General features: G+C 46.6%; 2 protein-coding genes across 2 annotated transcripts in view; one reads left to right on the top strand and one right to left on the bottom strand.

Annotated features, from left to right (window-relative positions):
* LOC100437009 (rhox homeobox family member 1) overlaps window positions 1-27,509 on the top strand; it is a 124,390-nt gene that overhangs the window by 75,687 nt on the left and 21,194 nt on the right. The gene's annotated exons all lie outside the window — the stretch shown is intronic.
* Window positions 584-7,581, bottom strand: RHOXF2 (Rhox homeobox family member 2). Its single transcript, XM_002832053.4, has 4 exons — window positions 7,365-7,581; window positions 6,788-7,181; window positions 5,799-5,844; window positions 584-2,754 (listed from the first exon to the last, which is right to left on the bottom strand). Exons 1-4 carry the CDS (start codon window positions 7,441-7,443, stop codon window positions 2,410-2,412), a joined length of 864 nt encoding a protein of 287 aa, XP_002832099.1. The 5' UTR covers window positions 7,444-7,581; the 3' UTR covers window positions 584-2,409.

Here is a 27,509-nt window from a genome sequence, read left to right as displayed (position 1 = left end):
AGAATGGCCTAACACATGAGACAACAGAGATATAGTAGGTTAAGCGACTCATTCAAGGTAACAAAGACAGCGTAGAGCTGCAGCAAGAACCCAGACCACCTTATTTTTAATTGGGTCTCTTTCTGTTATACCACATAGGAAAGGTGGGACAACAGGTTATAATAATATGATGATAGGAGATAATATAGAATAATAGTAGAAAACATTTCTGTGTGCTTACTCTGTGGCTGGGCATTGTGGAAGGCCACTTACATATGTTATTTATTCCTCTCATCAATTCTGTGATATAATATTATCATCTTATAGAGAATAATAATGAAACTACAGAGCTTAAGTAAAATGCCCGGGGGAAACAGCTGGGAAGTGGCGCATCTGGGATTGGAAGCCAGATTGCCCTAACTGTGGCATCCCAGTGCACCACCGCTGAATTAAACTTGACAAAGCATGGGCTCTGGAGGCAGACAAACTTGGCTTCAGATCCTGTTCCTCTGATTAGCTTTGGACCATGGATAACTTTCCTCTTCTTTCAATGAAGATGCTAGAACCTCACTATTAGGATTCATTTGAGCATCAAACAAAATCATCCAAGGAAATTATTTTATTGCTTGTCACATAGTAAAGGCATACAAGACGTTAGCTGCTAATAAAAAGGGAATGAAAGTTTTAAAGGGTACTGTCTCCAATAATATTCCCCATCAGAAAAAATTGTAACTTGTTCTCCACCCAGCCCCTTGAACTAGTCCCATTGTTTGCTACCTAAACAATGTGTTGTTCAAGGTCAGTAAATGACATCCTAACTGTAATTCTATGAATTTGAATTTCTTAAGGTACAAGAACTCTGCTTTGAAGTTCAGAATCTAGGTTACCAGAGCTAGACAACGTCTTGAGCTATAATTCTAGGAGGTACTTACCAGATACATGAAAACAAATGCCAACTGAGTATAGGAGATCTCATTTTCTATATAAAGGAAACATATATGGCTAAAAATGTCTTTTGATGGTGTAAAAATTTTATGAATCTGATAACCACGGGGAGGGATAATGGAAGTATGACTTCAATCTCCCCTCCTCCCCTTTTACCTTTCTTTGCCTATTTCTGAGTATCTCTAGGCTACCAAATGTTTCAGTCTGAATGTAGAAAAAATAAAATAATGAGCAGGAATAGACCGACTGGCACAAAATGTACCAAATGGAAACAGTTTCCAGACTGAATGTACACTGACATGCACGACTTACTGTAAATAATTATACAAAGCACAATACAATGAGAACAATAGCAAAAAAAAAAAAAGGAAAATCTCAATCGGAGAAGAAAAAAAAAAGAATCCACTTGGCCAAGAGGCATGCATTAATGCATAGTGAATTCATGGACTTTCCTTATTCCCACCAAGGCTTGTGGCTTCAGGGGTATGAATAAACCTCCTTCTCCTTGCAAAACCCTCACACCAAATGCAATTGCGTGGCTGAAGCTTGACACCCACAATTGTGAGGAGAGAAGTGGGGAATGAAAAGCAGCAGACAGCCTGACAGAAAGTTCATGCTCACCCAAGAAAATGCTCACCCAAGAAGAATTTTCCTTCAGGCTGAAAACATAATCATTATGAAACTGGCCATCAAATAATTTTCAGAGAAAATATTGTTGTAACCATGACTCCTTATCTGCAGGCATTGCAATCACTTCACAGGATGACCACAATGTTCATGATCACTTTTTAAAAACTTTTTGGTATATTTTTTCTTTTCTTTTGTTGTGGTAAACCATATAAAAATTTGCCACTTTAGCCATTAAATAAGTGTATAATTTACATTTACACTTTTAAAAGAAAATTAAAGAAGTCTTCCATAGCAAGAAAAAACTTAATGAATTTTTAAGAGTGGGCATGGCTTCCTTCCCGATACCATTTTGGTTTTGCTGTTTTCCACCCTGGCAGTAACTTGAAACACACTATTCTCTCATTAGGGACTCACACCACCCCATCCTGCACATGTACCTGGTATCAATGGGGCAGAGAGGAGATGAATATGGGGTGTTGGGGGTGGGGGTGGAAGAGAATGTGTGGGTCGGTGTAAGCCTGCCGTGGGCACATGGGAAACTTCTGTGACATGCACAGCCCCTAGATGGTGATTCAAGATTACTGCATGAGAGGAGAGTCCGTGACATTCAGTTTGAATGGCATTTAACAATTTTTATTCAGAACTTACTGACCCCATGTGACACACAAAACAAATGTACATACCCTTCACATATTTATAGAAACATTTTTAAAAGTGCCCTAAAAATGGGTCAATGATGTACTTTTCTTTAAAACATTTAATAGACATTTGATGAACTACTTTGGATGGAGTGCTATGCAAAATATGAATCTGGCTCAAAGACACTCTGGCAAAAAGTGGCACAGAGGCTATCCCTTAGACATTGAGAAATGTGAAAGAAGGCACGATAACAAAAGGGAACGGGCCAAATTGGGCCTGACCAGGGGGTGGCATAGGTGGAAGAAGCATAGGTGGAAGAAACATGAGTGGAAGGGGCAAGGACAGAGGAGGAAAGGGTGGCATGGGGAAACACAGGCTGCTGGAATGGCTGTGGCCCCAGAAGTAACCATCTGTCATCCCACTGATGGACAAGGGTGCCATTATGGCCTCAACTGTGGTTACCACGACAGGCTGGCCCACTACCATGAGGGGCGGCATGTTTCTCGCCATTAATGCCCTCTGATGTCTCCTCCATTTGGCTCTTCTATTCTCAAACCAAATCTTCAATCAGAGGAAAAAAGAAACAGGTTTAGTATACTGAGCATTTAATTTCATCATGAAAAAAACACAACAAGCAACTCTCTATGTCCTTAACCTTTTCAGGTGTATCAAGACAAGCTATTTCCTTACTACTAAAATATCTTAGGTGAACACCACACCTTTACCCTAGTGAGCTCCAGGTATGTGCTACGTACGCTCTGGCTTGGCTTATTTCTTTGTCTCTCTCCTTTTATCTGTAATATTACTTTTTCCACTCTTGGGTGCAGGTGTAGCTGATGAGTGGGACTCGATCCCTGCTCGTATTGCTATGTGTGGCATGTCTGCTTGCAGATAATCGACCATCAGCTACCCAGCTGCCCACCAACTCCTACTTACTAGGCCATTGTCACCCTGGTCGTGGGGGAAGCTGAGCTTGGAAAAAAAGGGGGGGTGCCTTTTAAAGTCATACCAAGAAGATGAGGCCCCCATTTTGAAAGCCCATCTTCAGTGTAAAGTAAAAAATCGATGAGTACATTGTATTTTAAAACAAATTTTCTTTCCTTCAAGAAATTCTAAGGGGTCATTCATCTTCTGAAACTCCTTGAGAATTAAAAAGATGGTATATTGCAAGGCAAGTCTCGTTACAGGGGGCCCAGGGAGTTTATGGATTGTCTTGCTGGGAAATGAGGGTATCTGAAGCCCTGGACACTCTTCACACTTCAGCTTGAAGCTTTGTGGAAGGAGGACACAAATGTTGTCCAAATTCACAAAAATTCTCAAAAAGCTTTGCCCATTTGAGAGTTTGAGAGAAAGGAAGCATTGCTAATTCTGCATGCTCCAACTCATCCCTCCCTCCAAATCTTCCTGGGCTAAGGATAAGGTCAGCTCACTTGGTTCTCCCTATAGTCCTGGGATCTGGGACAGAGACTTGGTTGCCCAGCTCCATGGGACACCTTCAGCCATCTAGCCTTACTACTCAAGCAGAAGATCCCAATCTCATCAGCATTCCCAAAGCGGGAGTGTCCAAATAGGCAACTCTGAACATGTTCAGTAGTAATGTGGAGGAGGTATCAAAAAACACTACTCCCTAAACACCTGCCAATTGTTAAAAGACCAAAAAATAAAACCTGTCAATTAAACAACACTATCCCCCAAGCTTCTAGTTAATGACATTTCCATTGTATTTTGATCCTTCTGGAAGTTCCCAAACTGCAAATTTTATGGGACAAAGGGACTCTTCTCCCTGTTTGATGCCCCATTTCCTTCTCCCATCTTACTATTTGGAGTCCTTCTCCCTCATGAATACATAGTCTAAATTTTAAGCCTACTGTAATAGTGCTTGTTTAGAGGCAATTCCAATGTACCTGTGGTCAAAGGTTCATAAACATAAGCAATGCCAAAAGTGGGCCAAATGTGCTAAGGGGCAACATTAGGTCCCTATTCTCAGTATTGGTTTAATGAAACAGCCCTTACTATCTTTACAAAACAGAGGGAGGAAACATCTATTAAAAATTTTTGGAGATATTCATGATGAAATGTTTGGCAATAGATGAGAACATCATGCCTTTTTCCTTATTTGCTGAGTGAGAGTGGTCCTTTTGCCTTCAGAACTGCATTGAGTGAATGCTATGTAAACCCAGGGAGGGGAAACGCAATTCACCAAAACGTCAATATTTCATCTCCCCCAAACTGGCATTGCCTGCCTGAGAAAATGGAGGGCAGTAGAATGCCAACACTCAGTGCCCCATTTTGTCAGGCTGCTTTTCTACAAGCCACCATTGACAGAACTGCAGCATAGTTCCCTCACTGCACTCACACACATGAGCTCTGCAGAAAAGCTATTAAGGTCATCCTGATTTTTCTTTGTTTTTTTCCTTTTTTGCAAATACTCCTTTGGATCCATTGACCTACAAATTTATTATCACAGCCTGAACAAATAAATAAAAAGGTACTTCAAATTACCACAGGTAAGAGTCTAGCCTGACCTGAGAGCCATCCCCCACTATCAACACATTCCACAAAACACATCTCTTCCTATTAGTACAACAAACTGGAAGAAACAAAAAATCTCTTAAATGCTAGAAATTGCTCAAGAAAATATTCACTGATGCATTTGGTAGTTTCAAAAGTTGAATGGGGGCAGTTTCCCCAAGCCATGAGTGTGACTGTATACAATTCTTGCCTAACACTTCCATCCGTAGGTTGGTGGAAATTTATGAAAAATTGATCTTGTAGTTTGTTTTTGGTTTCTAGATAAACTTGCAAAGGTTGCAAACCTTTTCGCTATCTCTACCATAATGCAAAACCAACTATGTCAGCAATGTTTTCAGGCTGCCGTATCAAAGTATTCCAGAAAATTAAAATTTAGAGCTGCCATTCTCTACAAGGCTTTACCAAATACTTAAAAACAATAGTAGGAGGGCCAGGCACTTGAACTTTATGCTATCCACCCCCAATAGCCTCAGCTTAAGGAAACATACATTCTGGTTGTGAATTATTCCTTTACCCCAATGCCTAAACATTTATAAATTCTTAACCAAAGACTTTATGCTTGGTTTTAAATATATTAAATAATTTAGTTTAATGGAGCTCTTTGGAGCATTAGTTTGAATAATCCCCATGTCAGAAAACCCCAGGATGCCTCCACATGGAAGTGCTACCTAAAGGATACCAGTGCTAGGAGTTGAATCTTATCTATTACGCTATATTTAATTTATACTGTTATATATTATATATATGTAATTTGGAATACATATATTTATATATTTATAATTTATTCAAGTGTATAATATATTTTATACACAAGGAATAAAAGAAACAGTTCAGTACTAATTTTTTTTTCCGTGGATTGTCATGTTCCCTCTGGTAATGGGAAATTTCCACAAGCTGAGCTTTCCTTACTGCATTTTCCAGCCACAAAGATCCCAAAGTTCAGACCTCATTGCCTATACATGAAAAAGGCCACAAAAACACCAAGATGACAATGTCTGGGTCAAAGTGTGTCCAACCCCTGAAGCAGGTTTTAGAATGGCTCCCCTGCCCGATTGCTTTTTCAGTTTACTGACCTGCACTGCGAGTTCAGTCACATTCAAGCTTCTTGCCAGCCTCCTTCTATGGAAGAAACCACACGTGTTCAGCATTTGGAGTTGTGGGTATTGTTTCATTCTTGTGTTTAATTTTTTATTCTACCAACTCCCCACACCCAGTAGGCTGTTCTGTAACACCCAGCTGAGCCTCACATTAGGAACATTTCTCTCATGCCACAAATAAAGGAGATGCCAAAAAAAAAAAAAAAATCAGGGCGGTGGCTCACGCCTGTAATGCCAGTACTTTGGGAGGCCGAGGCAGGAGGATCACTTGAGGTCAGGAGTTCGAGACGAGCCTGGGCAATATGGTGAAACCCCGTCTCTACTAAAAATACAACAATTAGCCAGGCGTGGTGGCTGGCGCCTGTAATCCCAGCTACTTGGGAGGCTGAGGTAGGATAATCTCTTGAACCTGGGAGGCAGAGGTTGCAGTGAGCCGAGATCGCACCATTGCACTCCAGCCTGGGTGTCCCAGCGAGATTCTTTCTCAAAAAAAAAAAAAAAACCCATAACAGAAAAAATCGTTAACCAATATAAATGACATTCTAACTTACTACTTGAAAGTTAGAAAAATTAACACCCAAGGAAACCCAGACGAACGACAGACTTCTCAGAATTTTAAATAAGGTCAGAATGCGACCCTGAACTTGCTGTACAGAACCTTAATCTCCTCATCTTTATTTCTGCCTCGCCTGGGATAGGAGTTATTTATCATAACTGACCTCAGCCCAAAGTTGCCCAACTTGGTTCATTTAAATTCTGCATGATGCCTAATAGGCATAGCCCCACTACAGAACCCGCTAGGTGCCAGGGGTCTGAGGGGAGGGGACGGCAGCCACACCAGGCCCCAGATGGGTTTTGGTTCAGGAGGGGAGAGGGTAGGAGAGGGACTGGGGGAAAGCCAAACGCCGCCCTGGAGCAGCACGTGCTCCCTGCAAACCGCGCGCCAACCAGAGCAATGGGCTTACCTCAGGAACTCACTGGGGAACTGCTTGCGTTGGAAAATGCGCTCCAGCTCCTGCAGCTGCAATGGGGTGAAGGCGTGGACGTTGGGCTGCTGCGCATTGCCAGGCTCCAGCCCCCCGGTGGCGCCCTGTGTGAGCGAATCCTGCTGCCCAGGTTCCTTCTCGCTCTGGTCGCTGTCCTCATCGTCGCCATCGCTGCCGCTAGTGCCCTCGAGGTTTCCTTCCCATAGGTGGCCAGGAGCTCCTGCGCCGCCGCCATTTTTTTCTTCTCCGCCTTGGGCTCCTGCCGACTTTAACTTTTCTCCTGCTGCTGCTGTGCCTTGCTGAGGCTCAGGCTGTGCATCCTCTTCCTCCTCTTTGACCTCTTCAGTAAGCGACAGCACCACAGCATTCATATCTGGAAAAGTAGAAACCCCAAGAGAAAGATCAAGGCATTGGTCCTGAGGGTGCTGGAAGGAGGCGGTGAGGTGCTACACTGAGAGCAGTGGTAGTGCAGGGCCATCATCCAGTCGACTGGCCTCTCCCAGGGGACCTTGGTTTCCTGAGTTCGCAAAAGCATGTGTCCTATCAAGGTACTGACCCTGTAGTTCTTTCTCGTCGTCGACTCCAGGGCTGAGCAAGCTGGTGATATACTGGCTACACTGGTCCAGAGGCTCCATACCCTGAGTGGTGTGGATAGAGCTGTGCACTTCTGCAGATTCTGAGCTGGGGCCACCACGATCTCCTAGGCAGTGCTAGAACTGTGAGTCGCCGCCTGTAAGGTTCTTCCGGTGTCTAGACTCAGCAACAGTGTATCCACTTAGAGACCTCCTCTCTTGCTTTTCTTCTTCCCACTATTTGCTGTGGGTTGGGCCTGCTGAGGTACCAATGCGTCAGGGGCTTGGCTTTGCCGGGGATGAGGGAGAGCACGTGTTGGTGGGGGGGAGGGGTAAGTGATGTAGTATGGTGTTGGGGAGGGGGGAGTAGGGCGTGGGAGGGGGAGTAGGATGGGGTGGGTGCTTGCATGCGTTGTCCTGTAGACAGGCATGTGTGAGTGTGGAACTTGGGGAAGCTGCTGTGCTGAATTGTGCAAGCCCATTTTATGGCGATAAGGGAGATTTCACACTAGCTCCATGCTTCCTAGGTCTCCAGGAACAAGAGCTTGGGCCTGAATTTGCAAAGCTTGTGGGCTGCGCAAATGCACTATGTAAAAATGCAGCACACTCCTTGAGAAAGTCCACTATTAATTCTTTTTTTTTTTTTTTCTTTTTTTTTTTTTTTTCTTTTTTTTTTTTTTTTTTTTTTTAATTTATGAAGTATTTATTGATCGTTCTTGGGTGTTTCTCGGAGAGGGGGATATGGGAGGGTCATAGGATAATAGTGGAGAGAAGGTCAGGAGATAAACACATGAACAAAGGTCTCTGGTTTTCCTAGGCAGAGGTCCCTGCGGCCTTCTGCAGTGTTTGTGCCCCTGGGTACTTGAGATTAGGGAGTGGTGATGACTCTTAAAGGGCATGCTGCCTTCAAGCATCTGTTTAACAAAGCACATCTTGCACCGCCCTTAATCCATTTAACCCTAAGTTGACACAGCATATGTTTCAGAGAGCATGGGGCTGGGGGAAAGGCCATAGATCAACAGCACCCCAAGGCAGAAGAATTTCTCCTAGTCAGAACAAAATGGAGTCTCCTATGCCCACCCCATTCTACACAGACACAGCAACAATCTGATCTCTCCTTCCTTTCCCCACACTTCCTCCCCTTCTCTTCAACAAAGCCGCCATCGTCCTCATGGCCCGCTCCCGATGGTCGCTGTCTCTTTGGAGCTGTTGGGTACACCTCCCAGACAGGGCAGCCAGGCAGAGGCGCTCCTCACGTCCCAGACAGGGCGGCCGGGCAGAGGCGCTCCTCGCTTCCCAGACGGGGCCGCCCGGGCAGAGGCGCTCCTCTCCTCCCAGACGGGGCGGCCGGGCAGAGGCTCTCCTCACATCCCAGACGATGGGCAGCCGGGTAGAGGCGCTCCTCACATCCCAGACGGGGCGGCCGGGCAGAGGCGCTCCTCACTTCCCCGACGGGGCCGCCCGGGCAGAGGCGCTCCTCGCTTCCCAGAAGGGGCCGCCCGGGCAGAGGCGCTCCTCGCTTCCCAGACGGGGCTGCCCGGGCAGAGGTGCTCCTCACTTCCCAGACGGGGCCGCCCGGGCAGAGGCGCTCCTCACTTCCTCCCAGACCGGGTGGCAGCCGGGCAGAGGTGCTCCTCACCTCCCAGACGGGGCGGCCGGGCAGAGGCACTCCTCACCTCCCAGAGGGGGCGGCCGGGCAGAGGCGCTCCTCACTTCCCAGACGGTGTGGCGGCTGGGCAGAGGCGCTCCTCCCTTCCCAGATGGGGCAGCCAGGCAGAGGCGCTCCCCACTTCCTCCCAGACGGGGTGGCGGCCAGGCAGAGGCGCTCCTCACTTCCCAGAGGGGGCGGCCGGGCAGAGGTGCTCCTCACTTCCTCCCAGACGGGGTGGCAGCCGGGCAGAAGCACTCCTCACCTCCCAGACGGGGCAGCCGGGCAGAGGTGTTCCTCATCTCCCAGACGGGGCGGCCGGGCAGAGGTGCTCCTCATCTCCCAGACGGGGCGGCCGGGCAGAGGTGCTCCTCATCTCCCAGACGGGGCAGCCGGGCAGAGGTGCTCCACACTTCCTCCCAGACGGGGTGACGGCCGGGCAGAGGCACTCCTCACCTCCCAGACGGGGCGGCCGGGCAGAGGCGCTCCTCACCTCCCAGACGGAGTGGTCAGGCAGAGGCGCTCCTCACTTCCCATATGGGGTGGCGGCCGGGCAGAGGCGCTCCTCACTTCCCAGATGGGGCAGCCGGGCAGAGGCGCTCCTCACTTCCTCCCAGACGGGGTGGCGGCCAGGCAGAGGCGCTCCTCACCTCCCAGACGGGGCGGCCGGGCAGAGGTGCTCCTCACTTCCTCCCAGACGGGGTGGAGGCCAGGCAGAGGCGCTCCTCACTTCCCAGACGGGGCGGCCGGGCAGAGGTGCTCCTCACTTCCTCCCAGACGGGGTGGCGGCCGGGCAGAGGTGCTCCTCACCTCCCAGACGGGGCGGCCAGGCAGAGGCGCTCCTCCCTTCCCAGACGGAGTGGCCAGGCAGAGGCGCTCCTCACCTCCCAGAGTGGGCGGCCGGGCAGAGGCGCTCCTCACTTCCCAGAGTGGGCGGCCGGGCAGAGGCGCTCCTCACTTCCCAGAGTGGGCGGCCGGGCAGAGGCGCTCCTCACTTCCTCCCAGACGGGGTGGCGGCCAGGCAGAGGCGCTCCTCACCTCCCAGACGGGGCGGCCGGGCAGAGGCACTCCTCAACTCCCAGAGTGGGCGGCCGGGCAGAGGCGCTCCTCACTTCCCATAGGGGGTGGCAGCCGGGCAGAGGCGCTCCTCACTTCCCAGATGGGGCAGCTGGGCAGAGATGCTCCTCACTTCCTCCCAGATGGGGTGGCGGCCAGGCAGAGGCGCTCCTCACCTCCCTGACGGGGCGGCCGGGCAGAGGCACTCCTCACCTCCCAGAGTGGGCGGCCGGGCAGAGGCGCTCCTCACTTCCCAGAGTGGGCGGCCGGGCAGAGGCGCTCATCACTTCCCATAGGGGGTGGCAGCCGGGCAGAGGCGCTCCTCACTTCCCAGATGGGGCAGCTGGGCAGAGGTGCTCCTCACTTCCTCCCAGACGGGGTGGTGGCCAGGCAGAGGCGCTCCTCACCTCCCAGGCGGGGCGGCCGGGCAGAGGCGCTCCTCACCTCCCAGGCGGGGCGGCCGGGCAGAGGCGCTCCTCACCTCCCAGAAGGGGTGGCTGGGCAGAGGCGCTCCTCACTTCCCACATGGGGTGGCAGCCGGGCAGAGGCGCTCCTCACTTCCCAGACGGGGTGGCGGCCAGGCAGAGGCGCTCCTCACTTCCCAGATGGGGCAACCGGGCAGAGGCGCTCCTCACTTCCTCCCAGACGGGGTGGAGGCCAGGCAGAGGCGCTCCTCACTTCCCAGACGGGGCGGCCGGGCAGAGGCGCTCCTCACTTCCTCCCAGACGGGGTGGCGGCCGGGCAGAGGCGCTCCTCACCTCCCAGACGGGGCGGCCGGGCAGAGGTGCTCCTCATCTCCCAGACGGGGCAGCCGGGCAGAGGCGCTCCTCACTTCCTCCCAGACGGGGTGGCGGCCGGGCAGAGGCGCTCCTCACCTCCCAGACGGGGCGGCCGGGCAGAGGTGCTCCTCATCTCCCAGACGGGGCAGCCGGGCAGAGGCGCTCCTCACTTCCTCCCAGACGGGGTGGCAGCCGGGCAGAGGCGCTCCTCACCTCCCAGACGATGGGCGGCCGGGCAGAGGCGCTCCTCACTTCCCAGATAGGGCGGCCGGGCAGAGGGGCTCCTCATATCCCAGACGATGGGCGGCCAGGCAGAGACGCTCCTCACTTCCTAGACGGGGTGGCGGCGGGGCAGAGGCTGTAATCTTAGCACTTTAAGAGGCCAAGGCAGGAGGCTGGTAGGTGGAGGTTGCAGCGAGCCGAGATCACACCACTGCACTCCAGCCTGAGCACCATTGAGCGTTGAGTTAGCGAGACTCCGTCTGCAATCCCAGCACCTCGGGAGGCTGAGGCGGGCAGATCACTAGAGGCCAGGAGCTGGAGACCAGCCCGGTCAACACGGCGAAACCCCGTCTCCACCAAAAATACAAAAACCATTCAGGCGTGGCGGCGCGCGCCTGCAATCCCAGGCACTCGGCAGGCCGAGGCAGGAGAATCACAGGAGCCCGAGGCAGGGAGGTTGCAGCGAGCCGAGATCACGGCAGTACAGTCCAGCTTCGATAACAGAGGGAGACCGAAAAAAGGGGAGAGGGAGAGGGAGAGGGAGAGGGAGAGGGAGAGGGAGAGGGAGAGGGAGAGGGAGAGGGAGAGGGAGAGGGAGAGGGAGAGGGAGAGGGAGAGGGAGAGGGAGAGGGAGAGGGAGAGGGAGAGGGAGAGGGAGAGGGAGAGGGAGAGGGAGAGGGAGAGGGAGAGGGAGAGGGAGAGGGAGAGGGAGAGGGAGAGGGCTATTAATTCTTAGTAATGAATCCACATCCAAGTGCAAGGGTAGAAACATGCACAATGCTTAGAGCATCCGAGATTGCTTTTCTTTTCTTTCTTTTTTTTTTTTTTTTTTTTTTTGAGACAGTCTCGCTCTGTCTCTGGAATGCAGTGGCACTATCTGGGCTCACTACAACCTCCATCTTCTGGGTACCTAGATTCAGTAACAGTGTATCCACTTAGAGACCTCCTCTCTTGCCTTTCCTCTTCCCACTATTTGCTGTGGGTTGGGCCTGCTGAGGTGCACATGCCTCAGGGGCTTTGCCTTGCCTTGGGCGCGGGAGAGCACGTGTTGGAGTGGGGGCAGTAGGGCAGGTGGGGAGTAGGGCAGGGAGGAGTAGGGCAGGGGGGAGTAGGGCGGGGGAGGGAGTAGCGCGGGGGGGCATAGGGTGGAGGGGGGCAGTGGGAGGGGGGCCGGGGAGTAGGATGGGGTGGGTGTTTGCGTGTATTGTGCAGGTGCTCAGGAGTGCTTCAGCCTCCCAAGTACCTGGAACTACAGGTGCGCACCAGCACACCTGGGTAATTATTGTGTTTTTAGTAGAGACAGGGTTTCACCATGTTGGCCGGGCTGGTCTGGAACTGCTGGCCCCAAGTGATCCACCCACCTCGGCCTCCCAAAGTGCTGGGATTACAGGTGTGAGCCACCATTCCCAGCTGCAGCCAAGATTTCTAAAATTGCAGGGCATCCTTCCTTTGCCTTTGGTTGTGACTGTGGATAGCCCAGCTTCTGCTATGTCTCTGGCTACAGACCCATGACAAATGCATACTTACCTTCTGTGCTGAGCTGGTGCTGTGGACCTGCAGTGATTTCCCTTCTTTCCTGCTGCTGCATAGCCCTCTTTTCCTCTACTCCTGCCCTTTTCTACAGATATCTTTCTGAGCTCTTGTTTAGGAATAAATACATTTTATTTATTGTCAAATAAACACAGCCAGGACAGATTGAGCGCTCTAAGATTCTTCCTTTAAGAAGTGTTTTGTAGATACTGCAGGACTTGTTAATGTCCTGAATATAGAGAGTAGGTTTTAACCACAGAACCTATCCTCCATCGTTTGAGTGACTCATTCTATTTTTGCTTGCACAATGACCCTTTTCATCAACCTCATTTTATATAAGAAATTAAACTGTTTTGTGGGCCCCTACATGTACTATGGGTTCCGGTCACCTCAACGACTGATCCTAATGGATGAGCGCACGCATCATACCTCATGTTCCCAGAGGATGGGTAAGAAAACAGCTGGAGAATATTTGACCAATTCACGTTCAAAGAGATGGGAAGGGATGACAATCTAACAGCCTCTTTCTGATTTTAACTAAGATGTCTCCTCCTCAGGCTGGCTCTTCCTGGAGCTAAACTGCTGGAATCTGAAATTTTGCTTTGCTTCCTGTTGCTAGCTGGCTAATCTCACTTGATCACTCTCTGTTTGTGTTAGTTTTCTCATCTGTAAAATGGGAATAATAACGATAACTGTCTCATGGGGTTTTTGAATAGATGGAGATGATTAAACATGCTGCCTCACATTTCCTGCTTCTGTCAGTTTGTATGTGTTTATTTACAAGGGTCCTTGAAAGAAGAGAGATGATGGTTATTCTCTGGCAGTGGGCAACAGGGGCAGGATGTTTTATTGTGAAAATAATGGTTCTATAAGTCTTTTTGTACCTATATGTACTTCAGTCAGTAAACCTTTGTTGGCTGCTGTGTTTACAGGGCCCTGTGGCAAGAAATGTGGGGATTGCCACAATGTCTGTTCAATGCCTGACCATTGAGATGTAGGTTCTCATAGAGTAGTGGGATTGATAACGAATCAGAGAGACTGATGGGGTTCAGGAAGATATTTATTATTTAGGTGCACCGGCCCAGTAAGATTAACATCCAAAGGACTGAGCCCTGAACAAAGAGTTAAGTTACTTTTTAAGCATTTCCTGGGGCAGGGGGAAGCATATTGCAGAAGTGAGAAAGAGAGACAGTTATTCAATTAATTGAGACATGCATTACATCATTTCTTACTTTTCAAGGAAAAACATGTTTTACGACTTGAGTTTATCTGTCTAGTGAACTTGCAGCTGCACAGCTAGGGAAACAGGGTCTTCACAATGCCTGGGAAAGGAGGAGAGATAAGGCTCACTAGCCACAGAAAAACAGGTAGTTAATTTTTAAAGGACTCCAACTCTTTCTCTTTCTCAGGGGGAATTGGGTTTTCTTACATACAACTGAGTTTCTGCTTACACATTCTTTAATTTCTTTTAATTCCTGTTCCATTCCCCACTTTGGTGCTTTTTATAACAAAGGTGTTAATAGAAAGCACCACTATTTGCCACCTCTTTGCGGAGCTGAGCTGCTTCTACTGGCAGTGGCTGATATTTGGTTAATGCCATCAACTGTGCGGTAGTGTGTCGGGTTACTATTGCTTCTACAGTTGACTGAATACTCCTAATAAATGGGGATAAAAGGCAAGGGAGGATGAGGCAGTTGCCAAGAATAAGCAAGAACCTACCAATGAGGGTTTTGAATCCTCCAAAGGTTGAGAACCATCCTCCAAACAAGGAATCCAGGGACCACCTGGATCAAGTCTGAACTAGAACATGGGCTAACTTGCGCATTCTAGCTGTGATTTCCATAATAGCTCGGCCATTATCATTGATTTCTAGGCAACAGTTGGTTAAATTAAATTTTCTACATACTCCTCCTTCTGAAGCTAAGAGGTAATCTAAAGCTAATCTATTTTGATGTATAGCATTTCTTATTTGTGTTGCTTGTATTGCCAATAAACCTAGTGCCCTTGATGTTTCATTGGTTATAATTTCAAGGACTACCTACAACCTTATGATGCAGTTGAGCATATAGATTGGGGTGCAGTATCCCCATGAACCATCTTGCACCCAGATAGCTGGATTATAATATTTAATGATTCTTTCAGGAGACAATTCATTATCTTTTTAGTCTCCTATGTCCACATCTTTTTGACATTTGTGTCTATTTTTGTGATTATGCTTCTTCTAGTTCTTCTTTTATTTTCATCATAAACTGGCTATCCTAAGAGTTCCTCTTGCTTTAGAGGAATTAGAAAGAAGGATGGCTTGATTGTTCCTAACACACATGCTCCTGTCCATTTAGCCGGCAGTTGCTGATATGTGCATGCTCCACAGATCCATTATAGGCCAGAGGGTGCCTTCCAAGCATTTGGAGCCTCTAGCTGATGCCAAGTGTGGCTTAGAGTAGAAAATCAGGAGAAAGGGTTTGGACCTGGTAAGTAGGAGTCATTCTGGGCATTTCTCCATAGAGTTTTGTTTTTAGTCTCATCATAATGCTGTTGCCCTAGGCAAGTTGTTTCTCCTACTGCCTCTGTGAAAGCCTTTACCCATCAGGTGATACAGTACTTTTTAATTATGGAGGTTTTTAACAACCAAACACTGGCTGAGGCTGTTGGTTCACTGGCAGGGTTAGGCGAAGTGAAGTTATCTTGTGGCATTAATTCCTTTGCCTCCCATGGCCACTGGTCCCCCATATTAGTTCCTCCACATACATAGCATGAGGAAATTCCTAAGCTGCCAGTTATGTTTTCAGCTAGTTGAGCAAATATGTTTTTGGGTGATGGGGGAAGCTCAGGCACTGGCTGATCAAAATGCTTATAGAATGACTTATGGACACAGAATTGGGGGATTGGACACATTTGAGTCCTTCTAGTCTTTTTGACAATCAGTAGTGGAACTCCAAGGCCTGCTGCTTGTCTATCAACTCATAATAGTGCTGCCTGTCCTGTAGACCAAAAAGGTAGCTCTGGCTTTAAGATAGTAAAATTTAAAGAATTGCATGTCCTTGTCTTACAATTTGGTTTGACTGACATACTACTTAGCAGAGCAGTCCATCCTGAATATAAGTGTTGGAGCTGTGTTAGCGTAGACCACTGAATGTTACAGTCCAGGCATCCGATTTGTGGTTCTCCATACAGATGTTTAGGGCTGCTCCTGCTCAGCCTCTCTTGTGTTAAACCATTGCAGACTGCTTCTGTTTTTTTTAAGATTATGAACATATGCGGCATGGCAGGCATCAAAGTACAAGGAACTACGCCTTTTATAGGAGGGAGGGGCTTCTTTGGTTCGAGCTATAAGCTCTCCTTCTTTTTCTCCCTCTGTTTTAATATGTACCTCAAACCAGAATTCATAAGGTAAGAGTTTAGGGTCATAACCTACATATAGCTGATTATTTCCTGGGTCACAGACTGAATAGGTGGTCTGGTTGTATGTGCAGATTCCTAACTTAGTTCCTGTACATTCATAGTAGGTATGGTACAGTAGAGTTTTATCTATAGTATTTCTTACCCAGGTAGTGTGTACACAGTGTGGGCATCTTTCTAGAGACTTCTCCTTTTTTAGTATAGGCAGAAATGGTAAGAACATTAGTGTATATAATAGAAACATGCTTACACTACACACGGGCATGGCAAACCTTCCTCTGGGCATAGACATTTGCAGCATTTGCAGTAATAACATAACATAATAACCAGTATTGGCAGAATTATAGCGAGGCTTATAAATTGTATCCACATTTGCTTATCCGGAGATGGTCCTCTTAGCTTCGGCTGTGCATAGATTAGTCAGCTTCCAGGCTGTGACTAGAGCAGAGCTTGCAGGATCCTCAAGCTTCACCTGTGCGTAGACTGACCAGCCTCCGGTGTGGTCAGAGCAGGGCAGTTGTCCTTCTGACCGGTAGTTGGGTTTTGCCATAGGACTGTTCGGGTGGGGCAATCTGGGTCTTGTTGGCTAGTCCACTGGTCGTCATGGGGAGTCACTGCTGCTGCTCGTTTTAGCCGGCTATGGTGAATCCAAGGTGTGACACCTGCAACTTTAACAGCAGTGGGAGTAGACATGATCACAATATGGAGCCCATCCTATAAGGGCCCCAGGGTTGTTGGAGTCCATCTTTTTTTTTTGAGACGGAGTCTCGCTCTGTCGCCCAGGCTGCAGTACAGTGGCGGAATCTTGGCTCACTGCAAGCTGTGCCTCCCAGGTTCATGCCATTCTCCTGCCTCAGCCTCCCAAGTAGCTGGGACTACAGGTACCCACCACCATGCCTGGCTAATTTTTTGTTTTTGTATTTTAGTAGAGACGGGGTTTCACCGTCTTAGCCAGGATGGTCTCGATCTCCTGATCTCGTGATCTCCCCACCTCGGCCTCCCAGAGTGCTGGGATTACAGGTGTGAGCCATCACGCCCAGCCTGGATTCCACATTTTAACCCAGACAGAATACCCTGGTTTATGTGGATGCACTGGGTCTGTTAGACTTAAAGGTATCCTTTCACTTACCCAGCCTTGCACCTCCTGCATTGCCACTCCTAAAGCCTGCATCTGTCTTCTAAGGGTTAGCTCTCCTAACTCCTTTAACTACCCTCTAATTTGATTCATGATTGGCGGTGGCCTTCCAAATAATATTTCATAGGGCGAATACCCAATTTGTTTTGTAGGTGTACACCTGACCTGGAGGAGGGCCATGGGCAAGACCTGATCCCATCGTAAGTGAGTTTCCTGGCAAAACTTTTTTAGTAGCTGTTTGAGTGTCTGGTTCATCCATTCCACCTTCCCTGAACTCTGTGGTCAGTAGGCTGTGTGCAGTTTCCATTTCATCTTTAAAAGCTGAGTCAACTGTAGTACTACTTCTGCCACAAATGCAGGACCATTGTCTGATCCTAGGGTTAAAGGCAATTCAAACCTTGGTATGATGTCTGTTAGTAGCACCTTTGTCACCTCGTGTGCCTTTTCAGTCCTGGTGGGGAAGGCCTCAACCCACCCCGAGAAGGTGTAAAGAAACACTAGCATATACCGGTAACCTCCTGCTCAAGGCAACTCGGTAAAGTCTACAAGCAGGTTCTCACAAGGCACAGCTCCCATTTCCTGAATTCCTGGGGGTCGAGTAGGTCCTTGTTTTGGCTTATTCCAGGCACAGGATAGACATTGTTCGCAAACAGCATGGGTGATGGCAGAGAGCCGTGGCACATAGAAGTGTTGACCTATCAAAGTCTCTAGTTTCCAGTGTGTGTTCTTTGGTGGATCTACTTCACAAACCTTGAGGCTATTGTCTCTGGGACGTCTAGTCTCCCATCAGAGAACAGCCACCATCCACATTTAATATATTTCCCTGTTTCCAGAACAAACCAAGCTTTTTCACTCGAAGAGTAAGGGGGTACCTCCAGCAAAGGGGGCTCTATAAGGAGAGGCATTGCTAGAGTTCTTTCTTCAGGTAAAGCCTTGCTCATTGCTGCCTGCCGAGCCTCATGGTCTGCCTTTCTGTTGCCCTGCACCTCATAGCTTTTCCTGATTTGGTGTCCTTTGCAATGAATGACAGCCACCTTCTCTGGAGCCCATATGGCTTCTAATAATTGCAAAATTTCCTCTTTATTTTTTATTTCTTTTCCTTCAGTAGTCAAAAGTACTCTTGGCCCCCATGGGCATTCAGAGTTGCAAAAGCATATTTAGAGTCAGTATATATGTTTACTTTCTTCCCCTTGGCCAATAACAGTGCTCTGATTAATGCTATTAATTCAGCCTTCTGAGTGGAGGTCCAAGAAGGTAAGGCTTGAGCCTCGACCACCGAGTGTTGGGTCACTACTGCATACCCTGCATATCGCACCCAACCTGTTATGAAACTGCTACCATCAGTGAAGTATTTAACATCTGGGCTCTCCAAGGGGGTATCTCTGAGATCTTCCTGGCTCGAGAACATTTCATCCACAATATTTATGCAACAGTGGGTAAGGTCCTGCCAGGAGTGAGGCAACCCAGCATCCTTCCAATCGGGTTCCTCCACAGGCCGCAGGGTAGCTGGGTTCAAGGTATTTACAGTCTCTAGTGTTATCTGGGGATTTTCACACAGAAGTCCTTGATACTTTAGCATTCTAGAGTTGGACAGCCAACCATGTCCTCTTTGCTCCATTAAGGTGACTACAGCGTGTGGCACCTGAACTATTAACTTCTGAGCTTAGGGCTAGCTTGTTGGCATCTTCTATAAGGATTGTGGTAGCTCCTAATGCCCTGAGGCAGTGGGGACAACCTAGGGCCACCAAGTCCAATCTTTTGTATAAGTATGCTACCGGCTGATGCCAAGAGCCCAACAACTGAGTTAAGACTCCAACTGCCATTCCCTTTCATTCATCCACATGCAAAAAGAAGGGCTTTTTTACATCTGGCAACCCTAGTGCCAGGGCCTGGATGAGAGCTTCCTTTTGTATCCTTGGAGGCCTTTTCCTGTTCCTTTTCCTATAGGACGGGCTCTCTTTCCCACCTTTGGTAGCCTCATATAAGGGCCTTGCTATAAGGGAGAAGTATGGAATACAGATTCGGCAGAATCCTGCCACACCTAGAAATTCCCTAAGCTGCCACCTTGTAACTGGGGTGGGCAGTGCACATAAAGCCTCCTTGCGTGCACTTCCAAGCCTGCTCTGGCCTTGGGATACCATGAATCCTAGATATCCAACCTCCCAAAAACAAACTTTTGCCTTGTCCTTGGACATTTTATAACCAGCTTCACACAGCAGGTGAAGAAGCCTCTCTGTTCCTTGGAATCATTCCTCCCTCATGGGGGCAGCAAATAACAAATCATCAATGTGTTGTAATAGCAACAATTGTCACTAGGTGGCGCAAAAGCCTCAGGATCTGTAGCCAAGGCCTCCTCAAAAATGGTAGGAGAATTCTTAAACCCTTGTGCCAGCCTTGTCCAGGTATATTGCGATTGCCCCACTGGAAGGCAAATATAGGCTGACTTTGGGGAGCAAGCCTCAGACAAAAGAAGGCATCCTTTAAGTCCAGACACGTGAACCAAGTGGCATCAGCAGGAATCTGTCCCAACATTGTGTATGGGTTGGGTACTATGGCACAGATAGTGACAGTGGCCTTGTTTACTTCCCGGAGATCCTGCACTGGCCTGTATTCCCCATTTGGTTTGCGCACGGGTATTCCATGAGGACTTGCATTTTACTATAATCCCATGTGTATAAAGCCGATTTAGATGCTTTGTTATTCCATCAATTGCCTCTCTGAGTAGTGAGTATTGATGGACTCGTACTGGGGCAGCATGAGGGTTAAGCTCTACTACCACCGGGGGTCTGTTTGCAGCAAGTCCAGGGGAGTTATCCTCAGCCCATATGCCCGGTACCTTGAAAAGCATCCCCCACATGTTGTGTAGGTCTGGCTCCGGTGGCCTTCTGGCACACAGTTCATAGAGCTGCCATTCCTCAGCCCTTGGGACAGTTAGAGTCAATACCATTGCCTTAGACTTTCCAAACTCCAGTGTCATATTGCTTTTAGGTGTAAAGGAAATTTGTGCCTGCAGTTTCTGGAGTAAGTCTCCCGCCAATAAGGGCACTGGACAATTTGGCATATACAGAAACTCATGCTGCATTTCTTGTCCCCCAGTAACACATCTCCTGGAGTTACAAAAAGGTCTCTTTTCTTTGGCCCCAGTAGCCCCTACGATAGTAGCACAGTTCTTTTTGGGGGGTGCTAATTTGGTGAGTTACCACAGAGAAATCAGCACTAGTATCGACCAAAAAGTCCATTAACTGACCCCCTACTTCCATAGAGACCATAGGCTCCCTGGGGCCTAAAAAGATGGAGCCTGGTCTATCTTAGTCCTCAAAATTCTCGGCCCCCACTAAGCCAATCAGATCAGGATCTGCCTTTGAGGCACCACAACTAGCAACCGAACGCTGCACTCAGGTGTTATACCATTGACCATCATTTCCATCCTTTTCCTTTTCGAAGCAATCATCTTTCCAGTGGCCCATTTGCCTGCACCTTGCACATTGGTTCCTGTCCAACCGGGACCAGCTTTCCTCTCCCGGTCTTGTCTGTCTCCTTCCTTGGCCTCTGCCTTGGCAACACCCTCTAGCAAATCCAGGGTTACTTTCTGCTAGTGCAACAGCTATAAATTGAGCCATCTCTTTGTTCCTATTTCTGGTTTTTCTTTCTTCCTTTGGTTGGGCTGCCTGAGCCACTAATGCCTTGTAATATATCTTTAGGCAGGGCTGTAGCCACTTGGGGCAGGTTTGTGCTACATTGAGCCAAAAGTCTATGTAGCAAAACTGGTCTGGGTATCCTGGTTGTCCTCCAAGTCCAGTGACCATCTTAAACAAACGGCCAATTAATTCTCTGTCTATTGTACCTTCAGAGGGCCACCCTACATTGAAAGCAGGCCAATCTATCTCACAGTATGCCCTTAACTTTTGAGCATCCAGTTTCATCCCATAATCACCTCTAAATCCTTTTTAAAAATTCTTTATCATGCACTCCAAAGGAGTTGGTTTCAATGCTTTCCCTCCCATTTCCTCCCTTGTGGTGCAATTTCACTCTCACTTTCACTCTCGGATCCACCAGACTGGGTCCTATTACAGGAGTTTCGGACACTGCTTAGCCAGGAACGTGCCTTCCCCTGTCACAGCCTGCTGCACCTGTGAAGCTGGTCCTATCAGCCATATGCAGTGTCCTAGGTCTGATTTCCCCACACTCACCTTGGAGCACACAGCCCACACTAAGGGACCTGTGCCTCCCCACATCACTCCCTATGTTGGCCTCTCCCAGGACCGTCTCTTTCACATGCTTTCACACACCTTCCCTTTCCCAGTTCCTGTCTCCAGATCCAGTGAACCACTTTCACTTTGTTAGCGGGGACACGAGGTTCATCCAAATTGGCAAGCCACTCCTGCTGCCCCCAGCCGCTCTGGGTTGGATTAGTGGTCATTCCCCGGGAGGTGATCAAGCTCCCCTGCATCCTTATGGGGCAGGCTTCCCTGCCTTGGGCCCTTGCTCCTTACCGCGGTCCCTGAAGTGCTGGTGTTGTCCTGCAGCCCCATCCCTGGTTCCGTTGCACTGCCGGGCAGGCCACTGGGACTCAGGAAGAGCCAGATTCCATCCGGGTAATGCTCCCCAGCAGCACACCTTGGATGCCAGATCTCCCCTGGCCCTGGGGCTCTAGTCCCTCAGGCAAAGGAGACAGTAAATCTGTCATCTCCAATCCCGGGCGAGTCCCCAGAAATGTATTGGGATTTTTAAGGAATCAGAGAGACCAGTGGGGTTCAGGAGGATATTTATTAATTTTTAGGTGCACCGGCCCAGTCAGATTAACATCCAAACGACAGAGCCTTGGACAAAGAGTTAAGTTACCTTTTAAGCATTTTGTGGGGCAGGTGGAGATCTGTGCAGGGGGAAGCATAGTACAGAAGTGAGAGACAAAGGCAGTTATTCAATCAATTGAAATATGCATTACATCATTTCTTACTTTTAAAGGAAAAACATGTTTTGCGACTTGAGTTTATCTGTCTAGTGACCTTGCAGCTGCACAACTAGGGAAACAGGGTCTTTACAATGCCTGGTAAAGGAGGAAAGATAAGGCTCACTAGCCACAAAAAAACAGGCAGTTGATTTTTAAAGGACTCCAGCTCTTTCTCTTTCTCAGGGGGAATTGGGTTTTCTTACATACAACTGAGTTTTTGCTTACACACTCCTTAATTTATTTTAATTCCTGTTCCAGTTTAATTGATTCACAGTTCAGCATGGGTGGGGAAGCCTCAGGAATCTTTCAGTCATGGACGAAGGAGAAGGGGAAGCAAGGCACCTTCTTCACAAGGCATCAGGAAAGAGAATGAAGCCAGGAGGAACTATTATAAAACCTCAGACCTCGTGAGAACTCACTCACTATCACGAGAACAGCATGGGGGAACCACCCCATGATCCACTTACCTCCACCTCGTGTCTCCCTTGACACGTGGGGATTATGGGGATTATAATTCAATATGAGATTTGGGTGGGGACACAAAGCTTAACCATATCAGGCTGCAACTTCCTCACATCCCTGCACTCCTGCCACTCCAGCCTAGCTAGTTCCCAACCCTGGCTCCATCCTCAGGCCACCTTCTTCACTTTATAGCTGGGTTGCTGAGCTCTCCTGGAGAAAATTACAAAAGCTGAAAATTGGCGGTGCTTCTAAGGAATTAATGGCCTCCAATGTTAGCTGAGCACTGAGTGCTCTTTGATAATTTGTTTACTCATCTTTGATCAGCCTCTTTTCCCTTTCCTCTCACCTAGTTTATCAATCCGTCACCCTTTCTCAAGTCTCCTGCCCAACTCCACTTCGCTCACTCTCAGTGGTCCTATTTGTCTGTTGGTCAATTGAGAAAAAATCAGATTGTAGATGATTCCCATCTTGTCACCTACATTTATGTATAACTACAGCCAATTTTGCCTGTTGCCCATTACTCTCAGAGGATGTGGTATCCCACTTCTCATTCCACTTTTGTCCTTTATCACAATCCATCCACAATGATTATTTTACCTTGTATTATTTTTTAAATTGTGTTAAAATTTAAATAACATATAATTACCAATTTAAAAGAGCATGATTCACTGGCATTTACTACGTTCACAATGTTGTGTCACTATCACCACTATCTAGCTTCAAAACATATTCATCACCCCAAAATGAAACCTCTTGTTCATTAAGCAGTCATTCCCCATTCCTCCCTTCCTCAACCCATGGCAACCACTTATCTGCTTTCAGTCTCTATGGATTTGCCTATCTAGATATTTCATATTCATGGAATCATACAATATGTGGCCTTTAGTGTCTGGATTCTTTCACTTAGCATAATGTTTTCAAGATTCATCCATGTTGTAGCAAATATCAGTACTTCATTAGTTTTTACTGCTGAATAATACTCCATTGTATGGATATATCACTATTTAAAAAATCATTTCATCAGCTGATAGACATTTAGGTTGTTTGTACTTTTTTGGATATTTTGAATAATATCACTGAATATTCCTGTACAAATTTTTGTGCATACATATGTTTTCAATTCTTCGAGGTATACAACTAGAAGTGGAATTTCTGGGTCCTATGGTAATTCTATGTCTAAGTTTTTGAGGAAACGCCAATTATTTTCCATAGTAGTTGCATCATTTTACATTCCTACTAACAATGTATAAAGGTTCTAATTTCTCCACATCTTCACCAACACTTAGTATATTCCATTTTTTGATTATGGCAATCCTAGTGAGTGAGAAGTAGTATCTCATTGTAGTTTTGATTTTCATTTCTCTAATGATTAATGATGTTGAGCACCCTTTTATGTGATTATTGGCCATTTGTACATATTCTTTGGAAAAAATGTCCAGGTAAATCATTCCCTGTTTTTAATTTGGTTGGTTGTCTTTTTGTTGGTGAGTTGTACGAGTTCTGTATGTATTGTGGTAACTAGGCTCTTCTCTATGATTTGGAAATATTTTATCCCATCCTTTGGGTTATTTTAACTTTCTTCATAGTGCCATTTGATGTACCAAAGTTTCTAATTTTGATGAAATCCAATTCATCTAATTTTTCTTTTGTTGCTCATGCTTTCGGTATCATATTGAAGAACCCATCACCAAACCTAAGGTCATGAAGTTTCCCCCTATGTTTCCTTCTAAGTGTCTTATAGTTTTAAATCTTATATTTATATGTTCACTCCATGATGAGTTACTTTCTGTACATGGTGTGATGTTGATTTCCAACCCAATTCTTTTGCATGTAGATATCCAATTGTCTATCATTTGTTAAAGAGACCATTATTTCCCAATCAGATGGTCTTGGCACTCTTTTCCAAAATAAATTGACCATAGATGTATGTGTTATTTTTGGTTTCTTTATTCTATTCCATTGATGTATATGTCTATCTTATACCAGTACAACACTGTTTTCATTACTATAGCTTTGTAATAATTTTTGAAATGTAGAAATCTGGGTCCTACAACTTTTATTTTTTTTCAACTTTGTGTTGGCTATTTGGATTCCCTTATAATTTAATATGATTTCACGATTTTTATGTCTTGTATTTTTGTTGAAAATGGGACATTCTGAATATTATAATGTGGCAACTCTGGAAATCAGATTGTTCACCCTTCTTCAGGGTTTGTTGTTGCTGCTTGTTTGGATTGCTATTTTTTGCTTATGTAGTGACTTTCTAAACTATTTTTGTAAAATTTGTGAAATAGTTTGGATATGTATCCCCACCCAGATCTTATGTGGAATTGTAATCCCCGATGTTAGAGGTGGGGCCTGGTGGGAGGTGATAGGATCATAGGGGTGGTTTCTCATGAATGGTTTAGCGCCATCCTCTTGGTGGTATTCTCCTGATGGTGAGTGACTTCTCAGGAGATCTGTTTAAAAGTGTGGCATCTCCTGCTCTCTCTCTCTCTTGCTCCTGCTTTCGCCATGTGAAGTGCCTGCTCCTGCTTTGCCTTCCGCCATGAGTAAAAGCTTCCTGAGGCCTCCTGAGAAGTAGATGCTGCCATGCTTTTTGTACAGCCTGTAGAACCACGAGCCAATTAAACCCCCTTTCTTATAAATTACCCAGTCTCAGGTACTTCTTTATAGCAGTGAAAGAATGGCCTAATACAATCTGTGTTCTTTGTCATGTATAACCAGTGAAGTCTGTATTCCATTAACTTAGTGGCCAGCCAGTGTTTTGAAAGAGTTGTGTTGAATTCCGAGATTCCAAAATGACGAAAATAAAAAAAGAAACATAATATTAATACTTTCTCAGTGTTTGGAGATTGGCTCTGTATTATGGCACTCATTCAATGCTTAGCCAGACTACTTACAACTCTTCCTCGTCCTTTACTTCCTGCTTATGTAGAGCCTGAGAGCACTCCAAAAGTGAAAGCCTGGGGGTCTTCTTCGCCACTTCTGAGCATGTGTCTAGCACATAGCCTTTTTGATTCCTCTGTATACACAAAAGCTTTTAAAAGCCCTTATTCCTACACATACCTCTTTTCTCAACCTTGTGCTTCCCAGGCTTTTTAATTGTCTATTTCTTGTCCCCTGGATGCTTGGCCCATGCCTTTAAACACTTTGGTTCAAAGCTGCCCAAGAAGCTGCTCCAGCCCTGGGTTCACTCTGAGTTGGACAAAACAAAGGCAAGACTTTGTTCCAGTTCTTGAGGTAGCTGCTAGAATGATTAAGACTTAGAAGCACAATTCTTTGACAATAAGGTCTGTATTGCTCCGTCTAGCACTAGGAATGCAGGCTGCCATCCCTAAGGCCACTACAGGTCTGGGGTGTGAAGGATGGAGGTGGGTAGTTTAAAATACCAAAGTGTTCTCTTACCCCAAAGCAACAGATTCTTTTTTCACCAAGCTTTCCTTGGTTGTTGTGAGTTTTTGCTGGATTCCAGAATTCAACAAAAGTTGATTCTGACAGTTTTTGCCAGCTTATTAGTTGCTTTGGGGGAAGAGATGGAGCCCTGGAGGCCCCTACACTACCATTTTCCATTCCCTTATAACTTCAGCCTTTCCCTTACTGCTTCTTTCCCCTCTGCAGATGAATATACTTAAATTTTTTGAATACTAAAAAAAAAAATTCCTTATCACTCTGAATTCCCCTTCTGACTACTCCCAAGTATCTCTCCTTCACTTCTCAGAAAAAGTTTCTTCAAGGAGTAGTACCTATACCTCCTTCCCCAGTTGTGAAAAACAAAAATGTTTCCAGACATTTACTAATGTGACCCAGGTGAAAACTCATTCCAGGTTGAGATCCAATATATTAACAAAAATTCAAACCTATTTGAATTTAGTCCATTTTCACATGTATTTGTTTTCAGTTTTTTGGTATAGCTTTATAAAATTGTATGACATGTATAAATTCATGTAACCATCACCACAATCAGTATATGGAACTGTTTCATCTGAAAAAAGAAACTCCCTGTTGTTATACAAACCATTTTTTTCAAGCAAGTAACAAAAATGTCAAGAGTACGTGGAAAACGGTATATTTGTATAAAAAAGGGAAGGCACAAGAACATTATTTGCATAAATAATATTAATATATTTGGGGTGATAAGTGGGAAGGTGTGGGGAAGGGGATTGAAGTGAGCCTTTTACTAACTACCTTATATTGTTGTTGCATTTTTTGAGCTATGTCACTATATTAGCACTTCAAATAATTAAAGATAGTAATTCTTTATCCAAAGAATGGCATAGTTTCCAAGTAGCATTTCAATGTCCTTTAAGAGCAGGTGACATATTGACCTGGGGTCAGTGGCCCTAAGTGTGCCTGGACCACATCAGTCAGAGCTGCTATAAGAAAAGTAGAGAGAAAATAGACTGGAACATCAATAGATTTAGTAACAGACGCAGTAATGCCTCAGTAAGTTCTCTATATTCACAACACCCATCCATAATGTAAATACAACTACCTGCCCTCTTTCTCCATACAACTACCTGCCCTCTTTCTGCCTGTACAAAGCCAATTACTTTGACAAGTAATTCAGTTTAGCTATCAATGCTGCCTCTGGTATGTCTTAACCAAAAGCAGTAGGGAATATAAACTAAAAAAAATAAAATCCTAAATCCCAACGAACTAAATGGACTCCCTTCTTGCCCAAAGGGAATCCCAAAGAAACCTAAAAGAAAAAGTTTCAGGCCATGACAGACAGCAGGGCATCAGGCATGCCTCACTACACCATCCCCACCCTTTCTGGAATTTAGGCAAAACTGACCAGCATTAACAGTAAAATAGAGATCATAAGACTGATAAGACAGATTCTTTGTAACAATAAGATACCAAACTATAAACAAGACCACCGACCATAGGCTAATTCTGGCTAGTTTTCAAAAAGTACACATTTGCATGCCTTTATGTCCTAAA

The sequence above is a fragment of the Pongo abelii genome, chromosome X (assembly GCF_028885655.2).
Source record: "Pongo abelii isolate AG06213 chromosome X, NHGRI_mPonAbe1-v2.0_pri, whole genome shotgun sequence".
Classification (NCBI taxonomy): domain Eukaryota; kingdom Metazoa; phylum Chordata; class Mammalia; order Primates; family Hominidae; genus Pongo; species Pongo abelii.
The sequence above is the reverse complement of the archived record's forward strand: the minus strand, read 5'-3'. Positions and strand labels throughout refer to the sequence as shown.

Bases quoted from the DNA above. Each gene is read 5' to 3' on its own strand.
- RHOXF2 (XM_002832053.4), bottom strand. From the start codon at position 7,443: ATGGAGCCTCTGGACCAGTGTAGCCAGTATATCACCAGCTTGCTCAGC. The intron at 5,845-6,787 runs GTAAGCCCATTG...TTTCTTCCATAG, and splicing joins TTCCCCAGTGAGTTCCTGAG to AAGGAGGCTGGCAAGAAGCT. The intron at 2,755-5,798 runs GTCAGTAAACTG...CTCTGATTGAAG, and splicing joins TGACTGAACTCGCAGTGCAG to ATTTGGTTTGAGAATAGAAG.